This window comes from Eurytemora carolleeae, unplaced genomic scaffold, assembly GCF_000591075.1.
Source record: "Eurytemora carolleeae unplaced genomic scaffold, Eaff_2.0 scaffold359, whole genome shotgun sequence".
Classification (NCBI taxonomy): Eukaryota; Metazoa; Arthropoda; class Copepoda; order Calanoida; family Temoridae; genus Eurytemora; species Eurytemora carolleeae.
Window position 1 is genome coordinate 76,712 of NW_019396374.1, and position 21,896 is coordinate 98,607.

Consider the following 21,896-nt stretch of genomic DNA (forward strand, 5'->3'; position numbering starts at 1 on the left):
GCCTCTAAGTCACAAAACTGAAATGTATTGACAATTGTTCAATTTTAAAGGTTTAAAACATTTTAATTACGTCCAAAAGCTTTGATATATGTACGTAAATGATCATTTTGTGACCAGTATCTGATCTATATATTGTCAATCTGTTCTTCTTTAGTAAATAAAGTAATGTTGTTATATTTGTTCATATTTAATATATTTTACCCAATTAGATTTTTTTGTTGGTATAAAATTATACTTGCACAAGAATGATACATAGAATGAAAACATGCATTTCTGATATAAATGATGAATTCCTGTCAACAAATATCTTTAAAAAAAACTTTAATGTTGGACTGTGGGATTTAAATCTGTCATTGTGGTATTATAAGCAAAATAAATCTATATTCATAATTTTATTAATTAGTATACATAATTTAAGCTGAAGTTTGAGTTAATGAAGAAGCAAGACCAGAGCTCGAACTTTTGTATAGTGAATATCAAGATCAATGCCTGATCTCTATTTTTTGTTAATCTACAGATTACTTTAATCTTTTTTTCAATACATCCCGCGGTGTAAGTGGAAAACAAGCAAATTCAAATTTTTTTTAATCTATTCAAATATAATTAGCAGAAAATAAACATCTGGTAGGACAAACTGTAGTCCTGTAGGACAAAACAGGACCATTGTAGGTCTAGTAGGACAAATTATAATCCTGTAGATCACATGACTTAGTTTTCCACCAATAGGAGACAAGATCTTGGGGCCACAGTGTCCAGTTTACTCCTCTACAGAACGACATTTAATCAAACTCATTGAACAGTGCACATTCTTTTAAAAACAACAGACAACCTCCACTCCCCCCCCCCCCCTTGTTAGAAGTCTGGCCGATTTTAAGCATAGGTTCTTTCTGCAGCTCGATAAGAAGAAAATATTAAAATCCGATCCTTAGCAACTATACAAGCTTGCTTTTCTTAATTCTTGGGCTGTACAAAGAAAACTAGATAAGTTGTAATGTGGTAAAGTCGGTACAGTAAACAAAATAAGCGTTTTTAAATATATTTTTCGAATATAGGAGTAAATTAAATGCTCTTAAGTCGGCTTACAGTTTAACCATAGAGAATAGAATATATATTAGAGGGGAATTTAAAGAATCTCTCCGTATGAATTTTTTCAGTCCCTTTCAGCCTGAAAGGGAGTTCAAAGTGTACAAATCATGTAAATGTTTACATATTATATGCAGTAGAGTACATTAATACAGTATGTTCCCTAGACTATTCATTTCAATTTCGAATTTTTCAAACTGTTAAATAAATTTTATAATGAATTAGGTGAATAAAAACATCATTTGATTTATAGTTATAACGGAAAATCATCGTTTATAAAGTGAAAGGCATAAAGTCTATGTGAAATGATCATAGGTCAATTATGAAACCAGCCTATTTCATAATTTGGTTTTCTTTTAACAATAATTTTAGATTTTCTATAAAATGATATTCCAGGGCCCAAAAGGTTATATAGCATCAATATGTGAAGTACACCTGCAGTATAGAAACAGTACAACAAAATGGCTGTTTTACACTTTTTTCTAGTAAATTCCCCTCAAGACCAGAAATTTGTACATCATCAAATTGATTGTCATCACTTACTCCCCGTGATTATAGGGCCTGTACTGTACAATAAATATATTTTGTACCATGTACACTGTACACTACAACACTGTACATGAGCTAAAGATTAAATGTTTCCTTGAGTTTCTGTACCATCCAGTACAGGCTGAATTATCAGCAAACACCTTGCCCTGGAAAAAAAATATCTTTTCAATTTTCACTTCAGTGGCAACCAATAAGACTGTCAAGTTTGAAGACGACATTTTAGCATTCTTATGCTTATTTCATGTTCTTAGAAAACAGTACGAGTACATACTGTGTAGTGCACAATTAATGTACGTGTTTTATGTTTGATATTAATTGGGACTATTTGAAATACTTTTTTATCATTTTTGGGATTTACTGTAAAAATTTCAGATATAGGTAGACAGATTATAAACTTAAATTCAATATTTCCTTCTATTCAAAATTAAATACAAGTTGCTGTATTTTGTGAACCCGAATAAGTGTAATTGTTTACTCTCAGATAAATTAGACCCAATGAAAATTTAAACCCCCGAGGGATATAATGATAAACTAGGGTTTCCTTTCTTGCGAAAAAATGCAATTTTTTTTAGCATTTTTGCGGAAATGAATTTAGCGAGAAAATGCGAAAAAGAAGATTTCGCGAAAACAATTTTCGCAAAAAAACCCATAAATTTTGTAGCTGCAACCACCAAAAACTTGCCTGCGCAAAAAAACTTGTTAAATTCTCTGCTCTGAGAGCTCAGCATTACAAGTTATATTATGTCATAATAAATAATTTCGTATCTTGTTATCCCAAAAATTTTCGCATTTGTTTTTTTCGCGAAATTTTTGCATTTCTTATGAACGAAATGCGAAAGAATGGGAGCTTTTCGACGACATCTTTTCCTTCTCGAGAATTCCCCTTTTCGCTGGAACCCATAGGATAAACCCAGGGCTTAGTCCAATCATTGCATTAGCATCATTGAAATTCAACCAGTTTTTATTAAAGTTTTTAGATTAGCGGTATTCAATGAAAACTGATACACTCCGTTTGGTTCTGATTAAGGGGACTGGTAAGCGTAATTTCAAGTGACCCTGAATGCAAAGATGACATTGTCTGATTACCACCCCCTAAAAACCGTTGTCTGATCAAGTATGAATTAGACATCGGAGTTATTTCAATTGTGGTTTCTCTACGAAAGTGACTTTCGCATTTCTAGTACAGGGAAACATATTGGAATTTTTAGAAATTAAATCTTTTGAACCTAGAAAAATGATAATTTTGATTAAGTTTCAACGGTACTGTTGTAAATCTAACATTGTCATCTTTGCATGAAGGGCCACTTGAAATTACGCTTACAGCCCCTTCAAGGTATAGAGATGATATTTAATCTGGGTTTAGTTCTGGGTATCCATTATACCAAGCATTATCCAGTAAAAATTTAAAGACAAATTAATTGCACTTCGAAATTTTCCATTATTATTAGAATATTCTCATAATGCTTGGAACCTAATAATTTGCAAAAATAGCAGGGCTGTAAAAAACCCAGTTTAGTCCCAGTTTTGCCTATTACCCAGTTTATTCGAGTCGTTTGACCGGCAATAACTAACATGAGCGAAAAGTTTTTTTATAGTCTATGACGAAATGATAAAATAAATTTGTTTAAAACCTTCATATTGTCCTGCACCCAGTCCCAGTAGTTCCTCTGCACATGCTTCTTTACAACCATCGACCTAAGGATGGGATATTTATGTATGTATTCGATGTTGTTGTAAAGCAAATAGTTTCACCAGTTGGTTGAAAACTCCAAGGGATGGGCTGGGGAAATATAACTCTGATAATATAACGTCCAAAATTATAACCATGTTTTGACCAAAAATATGACTGCTAAAAATATAACCAACCAAAAATATAACCATGCTTTGACAAATAATATAACTGCTAAAAATATAACCAACCAAAATATAACCAACTAAAAATATAACCATGTTTTGACCAAAAAAATAACTGCTAAAAATATAACCATTCAAAATATAACCATGTTTTGACCAAAAATATAACTGCTAAAAATATAACCAGCCAAAATATAACCACGTTTTACCCAAAATATAACCGTTTCTTTACAAAACATATGAACATTTTTTACCAAAAATAACAATTTTTTAACCAAAAAATTTAACCATTTTAAGCCTAAAATATAACAATTTTTAGCTTATAATATAACCATTGCTTATCTAAAAATTAAACCAGTTTTTTAACCCAAAATATAGCCATTATTCTTTAAAAATAAAAAAAATTTTAGCCAAAAATATACCCGTTTTTTACTAAAAATATAGCAATTATTACCTTATAATATAGCCATTGCTAAGCCATAAATATTACCGTTTTTAACCAAAAATATAACCACACTTTTGTACGAAAAGAAAACCTATGTCGTACGCATGCACAGGATGAAACAAAAATACATGTATAAAGAATTTGCATGCATTCAAAAGGCAGATATAAAACCCATTTTTGTTCGAATACAGCTATATTTTTGGTCTGTTATGTTTTTGGTAGCTATATTTTTAATCAAAAATGATTATATTTTCGGTCAAAAATGGTAAAATTTTGTTTGAAAAAAGTTATAATTTTGGCTAAGAAATGGTTTGTTTTTGGCTAAAAAATGGTTATATTTACATAAATATTAATATATTTAGTCGTAAATGGTTATATTTTAGCAAAAAAAAAGTTATATATTAGATCAAAAATATTTTTAGTCTAAAAAAGCAATATTTTTGGCTAAAAATTGGTTATATTTTTGGTCAAAAAAGTTATATTTTTGGTCACAAAAAGTTATAATTTTGATCGAAAATGGTTATGTTTTTGATTGGTTATATTTTTGGTCAGTTATATTTTTGTCAGTTATATTTTTGTTAGTTATATTTTTGGTGGTTATAATATTAGCGTTATACTTTCCCCGCCCATCACTTGAGACCCAACTCATTAAGTTAAATAGGTTCGTTTACACAATTGTTATGATGTTCATTGGACTATCTAAATAACATACTTTGAGTCTAATTGTTGTCTTCCAGTTTTAGAATATTATGGGTTTCACTGTATTTTATGAATGCTTTCCTTCAATGAAAATAATTTTTTTTTAGCCGATTGTACCAGTCAAATCATTTTTAGCATTGGCCTTTTATCTAATCTCACAGTTTAAAAGTTTGCCTATTGTTAATATAGCAAACTTAACAGTTGCGCACACTGCACAATACGAGCATATTTAAAGTTAAATATTAATAAACAAATAGGGTTTCCTCAAATGAAATCTTTTTTTTCCGGCGGCAAAGAAACTTCTTTTGTGTCATTCTACTAGAAAATAATTTTTAGTATGGCCTTCCCAACGTGCCAGAGGCGTATAGGGGGGGGGGGGCTATGGGGGCTCAGCCCCACCTTGAATCAGTTGGATTCTAAAGTTTTCCAGTGGTTTTCAGGCCTTAACGAGGGCTAAGCCTCCCTTAAAAAAATTAGACCACCCTGGTCCCCAAAACAAATTCCCTATACTCTCGGGGCCTTGATACCGTTGTTTTAGTTATAAACGTTTACTGTACTGGCCAGCGTTTACTCTACAAGAAAATCCAGACTAAAAACAAGTTACTTACTTGGCTCCCTTTGCTAACATTTTACGGATTGCATCAATCGTATAGTTCGCCTAAAAAATAAAATTATAAATAAAGGTTTCACCCATGTAAAGTTTGTATTCAAACTTGAATTACTTCAAACTTACAAACGAATCATAAAATGGATTTCTTTTTAATCTCAAATAAAAAAGTATCTAGTATACGAAAGAGATATGAATTAACTATTTAAAACACTGTTATTTTGGCTCGCAGTGTTACAAAGTTTTTGGACACAAATTTTATCTTTATCGAGAATGTTCAAGCCTTTTTAGATTTAATTTTGTCCTGAGCTTTAGCGAGGGACATTATATAATCTAAAAAGGCGAGAACCTTCGAGATATAGAGTAAATTTAAGTCCAAAAACTTTATAGCACGTCATGCCAAAATAATAGTGTTATAGGTAATTTTATGAAACGTTTGTGTACTTGTCTTATTTCTAGATCAAATAAGCTTTGAAACACAGCAGAAGTCAAAATATAAAGTTGATTTTAATTTTAATTTTTATTTCAATTGAAAAAAAACATTTTGGAAATATCCTAAATTTGCTATAATGTACAGCTAATTTAACCTTATAGCACGATAATTACTTTATAGTACGTTCATTATGAAATTCACGATGAAGTGAGGAAGAATGATAAAGTACAAAATATTTCTTATGCAAGAAAATCTTTGTCTGAAGTTTTGTGAAAAATGTATCTTTTAAACATGTCCGAGTATTCCTAATAGAATACTTTTTTGCTTCTGTAAAATTGTTTCAGAAAAAGTTCACACCCTTAAAGGGAGTGTTCGCGAAAAATGAAAGGGGGTGTAGGCTTAATGCGATAAAAAGCGCTTTTGATCGCTACTAATCTTACTTCTATCTGTTGCGTCTATAAGGAGAAAATTGTTAAAAACGTCTCATACCGAATAACTTAGCGTCCATACAAATTGAGAACATTGCAAATATTATAAAATATAAACTATATACAAATGTGGCGAAAGATAATTGATGACTATAGGTTGTAATATCTGAATGATTTGTTTGAAATTAAATTGATTTTTTTACAGTCTAAGTCGTATGACGCAACAGATAGAAGTAGCGATCAAACGCGCTTTTTTATCGCATTAAGCCTATACGCCCTTTCATTTTTCGCGAGCACTCCCTTTAATGCCCAACTTACCTCGCATTCTATCATGTATATGATTGAATTATGTCCTAACCCTGTCCCTGGGCCAAGTAACCAAAAACAGTTTGGATTATTATCATGTGCTATACCAAGGTAAGCATACGGGGCATCATCAAATATCTCGTGCAGCGGCTTTCCTAAACAAAAAAAAAAACAATGTATATAATAGAATTATTTGTTGCTGGTAAATAATAATTATTTACTGCTGGTAAATAATAATTATTTACAGGTACTTTACAGGGAAGTTAAAGGAATTTCATTTTACCAAGGGATCCCATGACCGAGGGAACCTGTGGTTAAGTAAAATTTTTAATTTTCTGTAAAAGTAGTTGAACACAATATTCTCGACTATTGACTTGGAAAGTTGGAATCTTCTTAGAGCGTATGGTTATTTTACTTAACGTCCTTCTGTTTGGGGAACCATAGCCCGTCATAGGTCGGTAATGTTGGTCAAAGGATGGTAAAAAAATTCCCCTAAAAAATGGAATTTCCTTAATTTACCTTACCTTAATTTACCTTAAAAATCAGTTAAATAAAAAAGTCTTAAATTTTGCATTCGAATTAAGAATCCATTTTAATATATAAAGTTATTTTGTTATGTGATGTGTTATTTAATAAGCCTTAAAGGGACTGTAAGCGTAATTTCAAGTGAGTAGTGACCCTCCAATAAAAGAGTAGATTGTTCAATTCACAAAGGTGCCCCATAAAAGCGTTGTCTGATTTTGTGTGAATTCGCTCCTTGTATTTGTTTATGAAACTAATCATTTTCATTGGTGGTTTATCTAAGAAGTAATTAGAAAAACAACGTCAATTTCCACATTATTGATCAGATAAAGGTCTTAATGGTACAACTGTGAATCCAGTGTGCCATTTTTTCAATTAAAATTACAACGACACTCCTTTAAGGAAATACAAGCAAAAAAATTTGCAGATTTAATATAAAATATGTCGTGGATTTTTATAATTTAAGAAATCAAATTTTGTTGGTGGCAAAACCTTCCCTGGGGTCATGTGAGGTCTCACATAAAATTTCGTATTGCCGTTTATTGGATACAAACAAACAGACAGACAAGCAAAGTATATATTTACACAATTCAATCATGTCAGACTTAGAAGATTTCTGGTGAGTCCTTAGAATATTTCTCAAGAGCCAATGAATATTTTAGAAGCAAAAAACGTTAACTCTATCAAAACGTTTATTTTAAATTTTAAATTCTAATTGAAACTTTTGCTTGACCTTGAAGACCAACTTGAGTAAATGGTTTTGCACTTTTCAGAAGATCGAATCCTGTTGCGTAGATAAGGGCGTCAATCTCGTGCTCTCTACCATCAGCTGTGCGTACACAAGTTTCTGTGATCTCAGATATCTATTGAAAAATATTTTTTAAATTCTTCTCTACAATAACTAAGGAATTCTAACATTCCGATATCAGCTTGTAAGTTCAGAGAAAGAGAAACTAACCAATAATAAAAAGGTTAACATTTTTCTTCCGCAAAATATTTTTAAGAAATTTTTAAATTTCAACAAACTTTTTTGAGGAAAGAACCAATACATAGAAATTACGAAAACAGATAAATTTTGAAAAACCTGCCTTACTTCAAGGAATTTGAAGTTTTGTACCAAACTTGTGCAATTTTATGCAAATTAAGCAGAATCTATGCTTAAGAAAAGTATAAACTACATTTTAAAAATTTTCAGTCGGTTACAAATTATTTTTTAAATTACAAACTAAAATGTTTGCGGTTTTGATTCATGAAAGTTTACATCCGCAGGAATCTTTGAATAAATAAATTCTACATGGTGGTCTCTAAAGTCTCATCTTTTGTGGGTAACCCTGTATATATTTAAACTTTAATAGCGTTATCTATATAGCTAAAGCATTAATATTCTTTTGTCTGTTTGTTTGTATATTCCAGGAACCCATTGACCGATTTGTCTCAAATTATTTCAGGGAACTGAGTTCGTAAAATTAAGATAAAAAGCCTCTAACCTTGTCTGTAACAAGATGCACATTATCCTTGTTAAATGCTTGAAGGTACGTATCCGAGGGAGTTATTCTCTTGCACCCCATGTCATAGTCAGGGATCAACTTGCTTGCCAGCTCCTTGTCCTTAATCATCATCTGGCAGTAACCACGAACCTGCAAACTAGAGGTCTTACAACATATTCTATTTTAATCATCGAAGACGGGTTAATTCAACAATTTTTACAAATATGTATCTACCTGTCTAAACTTGTTATATGTAACAGGTATCTACCTGTTTATACTTGTTATATGTAACAGGTATCCACCTGTTTATGTACAGGTATCTACCTGTTTATGTACAATTATCTTCCTGTTTATGTACAGATATCTACCTTTTTATGTACAGGTAACTACCTGTTTATGCACAATTATCTACCTGTTTATGTACAGGTATCTACCTATTTATGTACAGGTATCTACCTGTTTATGTACAGGTATTTACCTATTTATGTACAGGTATCTACCTGTTTATGTTCAGGTATCTACCTGTTTATGTGCAGGTATCTACCTGTTTATGTACGGGTAGCTATACTATTTATGTAAAGGTATCTGCCTGTTTATGCACAATTATCTACCTGTTTATGTACAGGTATCTACCTATTTATGTAAAGGTATCTACCTGTTTATGTACAGGTATTGTCCTATTTATGTACAGGTATCTACCTATTTATGTACAGGTATCTACCTGTTTATGTACGGTTAGCTATACTATTTATGTACAAGTATCTAACTAATTATGTAGAGGTATCTACCTGTTTATGTACAGGTATCTACCTACTTATGCTACAGATATCTACCTACTTATTTACAATTATCTATATGTTTCTTTTATGTACAAGATATCTAACTATTTTTTTACAGGTATCTATCTGATTATGTACGGGTATTTACCTATTTATGTACATGTATCTATCTATTTATGTACCTGTTTGTGTACTACAGCGGATAGTTTCTGAGTGATCCAGGCTGATTTTGTGAAGATTATGCGAAATCTGAACTCATTGCGCCAGAAGTAGAAATATCTTAAAACAATTATGAATATTTTCTTACTACAGTCGTCGTCGTATATAGCAATTAGTAATACAATGAAGACTACTTTCAATTTCAATTTTTGATTTCTACCAAGCTTTCTAACAGCATGGATACACATATAACATGTAAACAAAAACTAGCTATCAATTAACAGCTTTTCTTTGTTACCGGTAAACCAGTAATTTGAAAAAACTTGTTAAAAATCAAAACTTGAATAGAAAAGTCGTCTTCACCGTAGGAAAACTTCAATCATGACATTATACAGAGCGTTCCATATCATATTGTATTATTTCCAAGCTTTAACGCACTAATACTCAAAAAACCTTGTATTTTAGACTCAATTTAAAGCTATAAACGATCTAATATGATATGGGACACCCTGTATAAAACATCCGGCATAGTCAACACAAAAAAAGAAATGTTTCTTTATAATCTCATGGAATTCTGTTGACCGACCCACTGAATTTTTTATTTAAAAAAGTCAAATCTAGAAAAACGTGTTGAATAAAAATCAACCTAAAATTTTCGAATAAAATTTTGAAAATTCTAACAAACAAGTTTGCATTACAAAATTTTTATAGTTTTTAAAGTATATGTTACCTTAGTAGAGTATTGGTGAACGGAAAAAGATTAAATATCGTCTTCACATATTCAGGATATTCATAATCAAACCTAGATTAAATATCGTCTTCACATATTCGGGATATTCATAATCAAACCTAGTTTAAATATAGTCTTCATATATTAAGGATATTCATAATATCAAACCTAGATTAAATATCGTCTTCACATATTCAAGATATTCATAATCAAACCTAGATTAAATATCGTCTTCACATATTCAGGATATTCATAATCAAACCTAGATTAAATATCTTCTTCACATATTCAGGATATTCATAATCAAACCTAGATTAAATATCGTCTTCATATATTCAGGATATTCATAATCAAACCTAGATTAAATATCGTCTTCACATATTCAGGATATTCATAATCAAACCTAGATTAAACATCGTTTTCACGTATTCAAGATACTCATAATCAAACCTAGATGAAATATCTTCTTCACATATTCAAGATACCCATAATCGTTCATATTCAATCGATCAATTTTTTTCAGAATGAATCCGTATGAACTGCTTAAATGAAGGAATGAAAAACGAGTGAAAAATGGATGAAAAATGAATGAAAAATGAATGAAAAATGGATAAAAAATGGATGAAAAATGAATGAAAAATGGATAAAAAATGGATGAAAAATGAATGAAAAATGGATGAAAAATGAATGAAAAAGGGATTGAAAACGAATGTAAATGAAAAATTAAAAAGAAATATTAGACAAAGGAAAAACCAATGACAAATTAATGACAATTAATCAAAAACGAATAAAAAATAAATGAAAATGAATGAAAAATTAATAAAAAATTAATGAAAACTGAAACAAAAATTCAGAAAAAAAAGATAAGAGAAAAACGAATGAAAACATAATGACAATTAATGAAAAATTAATGAAAAATTAATAAAAAATTAATAAAAAAAATGAATGAAAAATGAGTGAAACATGAATGTAAAAATTAACGAATTCTTTACACCTAGGAGGGGCCCAGCAAGGGGTTCGTTGGAAAACTGTTAAAGATTTTACTCCCATCTCTGCTAGATTAGGAACAGCCTAAATTAAATGACAACCTTTACAGTGTGACCCATAAAACTGTGGAATATCAAGACGACATTTAAGCAATCTTCTATTTTATGTTGTGATAAAGCAAGTAGGTCGGTGTGTACAGAGATACAGGGTGTCCCACGAAACATGACAATAGCAAGACGACTTGAAAGTCGTCTTTGATATATGAATTTTTTTGTGACATTTTGTCTTCTATCTACTTTAACATGTATGATTCTTGAAACAATTATCACATAATTCTCCTAGCTCTGGCATTTCCAAAAAGTGGTATGCGTTTTTTGTGCTTTCAATATTACCGAAGATATAAAGAGTTTGGTTCAGATTTCAATTTTGTTAAATAAAAGCAAAATTGTCGAAATCTGAACGAAATTCTTTATATGTCGGGCAATATTGAAAGCACAAAAAAGGCAGACCACATTTGGGAAATGGCAGGACTAGGGGAATTTTGTGATTATTATCTCTAGAAATTTACTTCTAAAATTAGGTTGACAAATAAACACAGCAAATTATATCAAAAATCAAGACGACATTCAAGTCCTCTTGCATACTGTCATGTTTCGTGGGACACCCTGTACCTAAATGTTGCGTTTCATGTTTATTGTACTATTTAAAAACATTATTTCAGTCTAACAGTCGATTTCCTGTTCCGCAGTTTTATTCGGGTGCCAATGTACATAAATAGTCTTTGATTTCTGACAGTGTATCAAAAAAATTCTAAATTTCGAACATGTTTCCAACATGTGGTCTATCGTTTGTGTGTTATTAAAGTTTATAAAAAAAATTTTTTTATAAAAATTGAAATCTGGTCAAATTTCTTGATTTCTCCGACAATTTTCAAGGGACAATTATATAGTTTAAAGATACACAATGTACAATGTACATGCTTGTTGGATCAAACTAGTTGCTGAACTAAATTTGTTAATAGAAAAAATATCTGGAGGACCAGTAAATATTCTGCGATGTAAATCATATTACATCAAAGTAAGGACCTAACATCTTTATAAATCTAAATTTTAGAGAAGGCGACATTTATAATATGTTGATGTTGCTTTCAGTTAAAGAAGAATATGTACAGCAGAGACTCCTGTACTATGTAAAGCACTTTAAATCTGTTCATTGTTCACCTTTATACAGCAGAGACTCCTGTACTAAGTAAAGCACTTTAAATCTGTTCATTGTTCACCTTTATACAGCAGAGACTCCTGTACTAAGTAAAGCACTTTAAATCTGTCCAGTGTTCACCTTTATACAGCAGAGACTCCTGTACTAAGTAAAGCACTTTAAATCTGTCCAGTGTTCACCTTTATACAGCAGAGACTCCTGTACCAAGTAAAGCACTTTAAATCTGTGCAATGTACGGCAGAGACTCCTGTACAATGTATAGCTCTATAAACGTCTGTTCACCTGTATACAGCAGAGACTCCTCTGCCAAGTAAAGATATGTATATCTGTACAGCAGAGGCTCCTGTACAAGTACAACAGATACTACTGTACCAAGTACAGCTGTACATACCTGTACAGCAGATGCTCCTGTACCATGTACAATAGAGGCTTCTGTACCAAGTGAAACAGATGCTCCTGTACCAAGTACAGATGCTCCTTTACCAAGTACAGATGCTCCTATACCAAGTACAACAGATGCTCCTGTACCAAGTACATTTGTACATACCTGTGCCAAGTACAGATGCTTCTGTACCAAGTACAACATATGCTCTTGTACCAAGTACAGATGCTCCTGTACCCAAAGTACAACAGATGCTCCTGTACCAAGTACAACAGATGCTCCTATACCAAGTACAACAGATGCTCCTGTACCAGGTACAACATTTGCTCCTGTACCAAGCACAGATATTCCTATACAAAGTACAACAGATGCTCCTGTACCAAGTACAGATGCTCCTGTACCAAATACAACAGATGCTCCTGTACCAAGTACAGATGATCCTGTACCAAGTACAACAGATGCTCCTGTACAAAGTACATTTGTACATACCTGTACCAAGTACAACAGATGCTCTTGTACAAAGTACAACAGATGATCCTGTACCAAGTACACCAAATGCTCATGTACCGAGTACACATATGCTCATTTATCAAGTAAAAATACTCCTGTAACAAGTACAGGTGCTCCTGTACCAAGTACAACATGATACTCCTGTACAAAGTACATTTGTACATACCTGTACACAGTACAGATGCTCCTGTACCAAGTACCACAGATGCTCTTGTACCAAGTACAGATGCTCCTGTACCCTAAGTACAACAGATGCACCTGTACCAAGTACAACAGATGCTCTTGTACCAAGTACAACAGATGATCTTGTACCAAGTACACCATATGCTCATGTACCGAGTACACATATGCTCATTTATCAAGTACAAATGCTCCTGTAATAAGTACGGATGCTCCTATACCATGTACAACAGATTCTCCTGTACCAAGTACAACAGATGCTCCTGTACCATGTACAGTTGTTATACATACCTGTACAGCAGAGGTTCCTGTAAAGTGCAATTCTATTACCTGTACAGCAGGGATTCATATATACCTGTACAGCGGAGGTTTCTGTACCGAGTAAAGTTTTATTTACCTGTACAGCACAGTTGTACATACCTATACAGCAGAGGTTTCTGTATAGTGAAGTTCTTTATACCTGTACAGCAGAGGCTCCTGTACCAAGTACAGCAATTCTCTTGTTAGTTGGATCAAAATCTTTGTTCCAGAGCGCAGTATGGAAACTCTCACCCTAAAGGAATAAGAGTAAGACAGAATTCGCGGGAAAGCTGTGCAAATCCCAACTCCCTCCTCGTTTTCTTTGAAACTCCCCAAACNCCCACCCGTTTTCCCCACTCACGAACTTCTTTACCCCTGTATTTAACCAATCAACAATTTACACCACACCGCCCTCAGATTACAAATGACTAGACATGAGCCTTACTAGATATATATTCTTACAAGTTTAAAGTCAATCAAATAAATAAAAATATTAACTTACAGTGTAAAACAGTGGAGAAAACATAAATAGATTACAGTGCGTTCCAAAAACAACAGAAAAAAGATGGCTAGCGGAGTTTAAGTCTAATATAACCTCAGGTTCGGTTGGCTGTGAAATTTATTTTCGCATAGTAAACTCGTTTTCCGCGGCATTTGATCTTAAATATGTTGAGAATACGACATTTTAAAAACTCTTGTTATGTATTCATATATCTGGGATTCACCGTAGTATAGAAGTAACGAAAACATTTTTAAGGAAATCATTTTGAAATATTATTTGAAAAACTATAAAACCGAAAATTCGGCATAGAATTTTTGACAACGCTTTTAAATTGATGATATAATGTTTAAGTATAATTATGTTTTTTGTTTATTTTCTTTTGTGATTTCTCTGCAAAAGTGACTTGCGCATTTATACGAAACATACGGGAGATAATAAGAATTGAACACTTTTCAAGTTGTTGTGGATGCAGCAACAGCAACCCAGATTCGGGACGTGTTTTTACAGTTTCACGCTCATTATGTTGGACTATCCCATCTAGTCCCACTGACATAGGGATTGACTAGTGACTACGCTACAGGGATGATTAATAGAATGAACAAATAAATAAATATATGAAAGTTAAAAATTTGAACACAATAGATAACCTTAAATAAGTCCATTCCTTTGTAATCTGGAAACCTTGGAACATGAAGCCCACCACATCCTGAATTTTAAAAATTAGTAAAGATAGAATGAGAACATTTTTGTTAAGATGACACTTTTTTATATAGATTGCTAGGCTGTTAACGTGCCCCTTTACTGTAAATAGTTTTAGTTTTTACTATTGCTCTGGAGAATGGAGGTTTTTACCTAGCTGGAACTAGACTTTGCTAGTGGCAGCTTTAAATATACTCCTTTATAACAAGCCTGGCTATCTGTTATTAGATATTCAAATTTGTCGGAAAGACGTTAATTCTTTCAATTGAATCTGGTTCTATGTGTAAGCACCAAGGGAGCTCAGTACAGTCAGGTTCTTCAGTTTCTTTTGGCTGATCAGAACCCTGTGTGGAATAACATGGCAGTACACCCTACTTGGAAAAAAGAAAAGAATTCTTTTGTCGAAAAAAATTGTGTTTGAAGCTAACCTTCAACAGTTGTTGAGTCAGACATTCTGAAAACTGCAAATGTATCTGATATCTACTCACTAACAATACCTTTCTTGTATACTTAATTTGATATCAAATTGAAGCATAGTATGGTTCAGAAATATGTGTCAAAATGCAATTTTCCCTTGTCTACAAGAGCTAAATAAGGGTTAGATCAAACAAAAAATCAGTTCCGTTTTCTTTTTCAACGTTAATTTTTTTTCAAAAACAGCTAATCCGTTTTGTTGATGGTTTAAAAATTAGAACTCTTCCGTTAATTTTCGAAAACCTCTGTTCCGTTAACGGAACTTAATGTCCAGCCCTATCCAAGGGAGTAAAAAATCAACCAAACAAACTATCTTACTGAACTTTCAAACCCTTAATCTGAACTGTTGAAAAAAGAAAGATGACATCTGAATGATGTAAGTTATTGCGTAAAAATGAGCACAAAAACAAGAAGAAAAATAATTTGACAGTACTGCTTTGTTAAAGAAAATTTATGGAAATCTTAACATAATTTCAAGACCAGGATCCGGATCTATTTTTTTACAGTGCGGATTCAGGGCCCGGATTCGAATCCACATCAAAATTATTTGGATCCTAAACACTGCCTACCTGAGATTAGAATATTAGCAGTGTAACTTGATCCATCCTTGGTGAGAACAGTCCAAAGATTAGTTTTCTTATCCCAGGTGGCGCTGCTCACATGCTTTTCATACTGTACATGGGGGTAAACACCAAACCTAACAGTAATTTATGTTTTCGTACATTTCCAGTTATTTCATGTCATAAATCTACTTCATAAAATAACGACTGCCTTCTAATTAACATCTTCCTTGTTCACTTGATTGTGCGTCTATGCAGTATGTAAACAGGATAAAAAGCAAAGCTAATGTTGATTGTGTGTCTATGTAGTATGTAAACAGGATAAAAAGCAAAGCTAATGTTGATTGTGTGTCTATGTAGTATGTAAACAGGATAGAAAGCAAAGCTAATGTTGATATTGTTGTGTTGGTATAGAGACCTACCATTGTTTAACAAATCCCTGTGTATTTTAAGCTTTACACATTAAACATGGCCGTAATTGTTGTAAAATAAAAACTATCTGATTTACAACAGTACCTTTCATTCCTACTCATAAACTTATTAGGTTTTAACCAAAAAATGGATAAATAAGGACTTTTTTATATGTATCTGCATAGCCTTTAAAGTACACTTTGAAATTCAATATAATTTCAAGGTTTAATGAAACACCGAATGATGTTTATTCTTTATTTGATCCAGTGAAATATCTCTGTAATTTGTGTCTCACTGGTTTTTGATAATTTTTATTTTATAATTTCGGTACAGTCGTCTCTGAAGTCTCATTCTTTGTTGCTAAACCTGTATCAAGTTTGAAATAGATTTTTACTAAAGTCATAATCAGAAAGACCCGGAATTAATTAACAGTTAATCCGGCGACTTTACATATATTCTCTTGCAATTTTAAATCCTCAAAAAAGGCAGAAAACATTTGTGGAAATGGCAGGACTAGGGCTATTTTGTGATTACCGTTGCATTAATTATATTTATAAAATTAGATTGTAAATTCGTCTGATTAATTGTTAATTAGTTCCGGGTCTTTCTGGTTAGGATTGTAAGATCTTAGATAATGTTGACAATTTAATTTTAAACTTCCAAAATACGAATTTACTTGCAGATATCCTTCTTTTGATAGAAATTCCTTCTAGGGTAGGAATTCCTCATAATAAATATATGATTTTATAAACTTTAAGCGGAAAAAGAAAGGAAAAACAGAAGCCTTTCTTATAACGTATTTACTTTCTTACAGCAAAAACAAGAAAACTCCGGAACAGGAGGAAGATTTTACATGAGACACTTGTCCAGATTTATTTCTAAGGTCACTAGGAAAACTGTTTGGTTTGTAACAACATCAGATACATGTAAGTATTTAAGCTTTAATGTCGTCTTCTTATTCCACATTTTTCTGGTTCTGATAACAGAATGTACATTTTTTTAATTCTGTCCTAATACACATTTTAAAAAGATGCGAATACCTTTTACTTTCCCTTTTACAATATCTTTTACTATCCCTTTTATAATCCCTTTTACACTCCCATTTTAAAATCCCTTTTGAAATCCCTTTTACAATCCCGTTTTGCAATCCCTTTTTAAAATTCCTTTTACGATCCCTTTTACAATCCCTTTTACAATCCCTTTTACAATCCCTTTTTACAATCCCTTATTTACAATCCCTTTTTACAATCCCATTTACAATCCTTTTTTAAATCCCTTTTAAAATCCCTTCTTATAATCCCTTTCAAAATCTCTTTTATGATCTCTTTTATGATCTCTTTTATAATCTCTGTTATAATCTCTTTTATAATCCCGTTTACACTCCCACACACACATTCGTTAAGAATTTCTTTTACATTACCTTTACAATTCCTTTGCAATCCTTTCTACAACCCCTTTTTAGAATCCCAATCCCTTTTACGATCCCTTTAAAATTTCATATTTACTTGGATGCAGCTGCCTGTAGATACTCATGGATTTCCTTCCCTTTACTAAACGCTCTACTCCAGAATGGATTCAGAAAGAACGAGAAACTAAAAGTTGAAAACTTTAAACCAGAAATTTTTCAGGTGATTTTTGTATTAAATATTAATGGGGACAAAAAAAAATAATAAAATTTTTTTTTAATTTATTATTTAATTAAGGAGAATTTCATTTTTTGAGACCTGATCCTTTAAAGATTTTCAGCAACCTCTCCCTTTACCTGTAAAGATGGCTTGGTACATCACAGGCTACACCAGGGTATATATTATCATACCATGTTCCTCCTACCAATCAAAACCAATTCAGAAAAGTAATGCATTCACATTTTGGTTAAGTTCCCGATTCTGTTTGCTGGGTATGGTTAAATATATGTGTGTGCATTTTTAGGGTATTTTTTTAAGAAAACATTAAAACTTATTTAAAGAGAACTGCATACGTAATTTCAAGTGACCCTCAATTAAAAAAATGACATTTCTGATTCACAATGGTACCCTTCATACCTCTATTTGAATACAAATAAGAAGAATATAGTCTTTTTTATAAAGTGTTAATTCTGACAATCTACTTTATTTTCTCCGAACCTTTTCTCCGCAAGTGACTCTTACAGAAAAACCACGCTTGAATAAAACATTTCATCAAGCTTTGTTCGGATACAAATATAAAGATGTTATTCGGGCAAACCACTCCACAAATAGAGGGCAAACCACTCCGCAAATAGAGGGCAATCCACTCTACAAATAGAGGGCAAACCACTCTACAAATAGAGGGCAAACCACTCCACAAATAGAGAGCAAACCACTCCACAAATAGAGGGCAAACCACTCCACAAATAGAGGGCAAACCACTCCACAAATAGAGCGCAAACCACTCCACGAATAGAGGGCAAACCACTCCACGAATAGAGTGCAAACCACTCCACGAATAGAGGGAAAACCACTCCACAAATAGAGGGCAATCCACTCTACAAATAGAGGGCAAACCACTCCACAAATAGAGAGCAAACCACTCCACAAATAGAGAGCAAACCGCTCCACAAATAGAGGGCAAACCACTCCACAAATAGAGGGCTAACCACTCCACAAATAGAGAGAAAACCACTCCACAAATAGAGGGCACACCACTCCACAAATAGAAAGCAAACCACTCCACAAATAGAGAGAAAACCACTCCAAAAATAGAGAGCAAACCACTCCACAAATAGAGGGCAAACCACTCCACAAATAGAGGGCAAACCACTCCTCAAATAGGGGGCTAACCACTACACAAATAGAGAGCAAACCACTCCACAAATAGAGGGCAAACCGCTCCACAAATAGAAAGCAAACCACTACACAAATAGAGGGCAAACCACTCCACAAATAGAGGGCAAACCACTCCAAAAATAGAGGGCAAACCACTCCAAAAAAAAAAGAGGGCAAACCACTTCACAAATAAAGGATCATTTGAAATTAAATCTACAGTCCTGCAAGCTAAGACGGGTTAACGCATTAATTTTTCGTCAACAAGAAAACTGAAGATACACCAATACTGAAAAACAGAATATACTCAAATAATTACAATGAGCAGAGTGTCTCAAAAAATACTGGTTTCATTAAATTTTCATTTTTTCAAAATTATCAGAATTATCAGACAACAGAAGGAAAAAAAGGAAGAAGATAGAAACTATGACAAGAAGATGAAACAAATCAGAATTTTTCTGTAGCAACTGTATCCAATTTATAAAATTATAAATTCAAAATAATAATTTGTAAAAAAAAAATCTACAGTCCATTTAAACTCGAGTTTTTGTTCGCTTGGTAGTAAAATAAAACTTTTTTTTTATAATAAAGTATTATAATACAGAATATGATATATAGAATATAATAAAGCTCTTCGCTCATGTAAATATATTTGTATATGTATAGGTTAGCAATAGGTGACCAAACGGCTGGATCAAATTGGCTGACAATTTTTGAGGAAACCTAAGAGGGCCCGAGAAGTAACATAGGCTTTGAAAAATTTTGACATTTCCCTTTTCAAAAATTAATTTTTAATTCCACGGGCAACGCCCGGCAAATCAGCTATTAGAATATCAATATAAATAAGAGTAACCCAGCGTTGCCCGGATTACCTATAGTTATTCCCGCCGTTTACTCGCTCTTGGTCTTAAATTACGATTTTAGCTATTTATCAAAGTCAACCCACTAGCTAGAAACAATCCTGTGGTTCTCCCACGTTCCGCAATAAAAATTTGAGATAAATTGGTCAAGGGATTCATGAGCTATGATCGGGCATACAAAAACACAGAGATTACTACTTTATAAATATAGATAAAGTATTATCAAGCAACAAAAAACATGTTGAAGTGTTCTGATTTCCTAGATTTGCTGATTTCTCTAATATCGTATACTTGATTCCAACATCGTTCAGTTTCTTCCCCATACATATTCCAGACACACCAGACCCGATTATCAGGACTTTAAAATCAGGTGGGGCCACAATCTTTTCTACACCACGCAGTTTACTAAAAAAACAATGCACTGAACAAAAAATGTTGTGCTTTTATTTAAATCTGTCAAAAACTGCACAACTGTACATTATGTCATGTACTTTACATCTGTGCTCATATTTTACAACAACACAGTGTTTTAACCTTTTTTTCGTCTCTCACTTTCTTTTGTATTTTCTCATTTCTATATAATAAACCTCTGCCGCGCACTCCAGCAAGTTTACTATATTTCTAGATTAAGCACTTTTATTGATATGATTAATTGTACCAAACTTTCCAAAACAAATTTTTTTCAGAATTATTTTTATGCAAAAAAATATCAAAAAAAGTTTTAAACAATATTTAATTTTTACTATTTTAACTCTTAAATATATTTTCCCAGAGTAAAAGATAGCCATGAGCGAAGACGATGTTGTAAATACAATTATTCCTAATAGTACATTATATGATAATACCTGAGAAAATACATGAAAATGAAGAAGATAAAAAGTGCAGAATAAGTGCATCCCTGCCAGTAAAGCAAAGGAAATGCAGCTCCTACAAAATATTAAAAAATATTCAAGAATAACAAAAAAAATTATTATTTATTAAAAATAAACATTTAAAATTTTTTGTTTTAATAGTTTTTAAAGGGGGCTTGTGGGTAAAGTACGTTAAAATAAATGATTTTGTGACTTAAAATGGCCATAAATCATATTTTTTTGGCATTTGACAAAATGGGAAAAACGTTTATTTGGATTTATCTTAGTTTGATTAGTTTAAATTCCGTCTCTTAAAGGGAATGTAAGTGTAAATTCATATGACCTTCTACTTTTAGAATGGCATGTCCGATTTACAACGATACCCGATTCCCGATAACCGTTGCTTGATAAAAAATTTGGTTGATATTCTTATTTATAAAAATGGAAATTAAGTGCCAAGAAAAAGCGCGAGTGTAAATTAGCACAGAAAGTACACGGAGTACAGTGTCTGGACCATGGTGGACTAAGCCAGTGGGATCGGTCAAAAAAGGCCTAGGATTAGGCCGGGTACTGTAAAAAGTCTGAACGCGCCATAGTTAGCCCTCCGACGGAACTATGCAAAGAAAATTGACCCCTGTCGTATGTTAGTCTGGTAAGGGCGACGTACTGTACAATAGATGGAACCGGGCTACCATAGGATCAGGTCAGAACACTCTGTTATCTGGCAGGTCCTGTTCGAATTCAAATTTACTATGGCCCAGAGTGGGACAAAGGTTTAAAGGGTACCGATGTGAGTCGTACATGACTTAATATAAATGGAAGGTCACTTGAAATTACGCTTACAGTCCCTTTAAAAAGCTCTAATTTAAAATAAATGATGTATTTTTGTTTTTTGAATATTTCCTGCGGAGATTAAAGAAAAAACAACATCATTATTCTCGGCCATTGTTCAGTGTTCAGTTGTTTTCACCTGAAAAACATCAGATTGTTAAAAATAAAGATGCCACGAAAAGGAGCAGAGGTAGGGAGGAGGTACCGGGCCACCATGAGCCCCGCAAAATGGTCTACAAGCCTCTGGATTCGCAGATGAGTGTTTAAAAT

General features: G+C 32.6%; 1 protein-coding gene across 1 annotated transcript; it reads right to left on the reverse strand.

The window, feature by feature from the left end:
* Window positions 1-377: 377 nt before the first annotated feature.
* LOC111701982 (baeyer-Villiger monooxygenase) lies at window positions 378-21,758 on the reverse strand. The gene is made up of 18 exons (XM_023473491.1): window positions 21,699-21,758; window positions 20,790-20,871; window positions 20,204-20,349; window positions 18,067-18,130; window positions 17,810-17,896; window positions 15,903-16,030; window positions 14,808-14,866; window positions 13,819-13,911; window positions 11,076-11,152; window positions 10,082-10,153; window positions 9,375-9,471; window positions 8,414-8,563; window positions 7,660-7,789; window positions 6,417-6,559; window positions 5,239-5,288; window positions 3,264-3,327; window positions 1,726-1,778; window positions 378-765 (listed from the first exon to the last, which is right to left on the reverse strand). The coding sequence occupies exons 1-18, from the start codon at window positions 21,739-21,741 to the stop codon at window positions 672-674; spliced, it is 1,632 nt and encodes a 543-aa protein (XP_023329259.1). The 5' UTR covers window positions 21,742-21,758; the 3' UTR covers window positions 378-671.
* Between the last annotated feature and the right edge of the window lie 138 nt (window positions 21,759-21,896).

Excerpts from the sequence above, each read along its gene's own strand:
- LOC111701982 (XM_023473491.1), bottom strand. The coding sequence starts at position 21,741 with ATGGCCGAGAATAATGATGTTGTTTTTTCTTTAATCTCCGCAG. Across the intron at positions 18,131-20,203 it reads AGAGAAATCAGCAAATCTAG|GAGGAACATGGTATGATAAT; the intron begins GAAATCAGAACA and ends TTTGATTGGTAG. Across the intron at positions 11,153-13,818 it reads CAGGAGCCTCTGCTGTACAG|GCTGTTCCTAATCTAGCAGA; the intron begins GTATAAAGAACT and ends CATTTAATTTAG.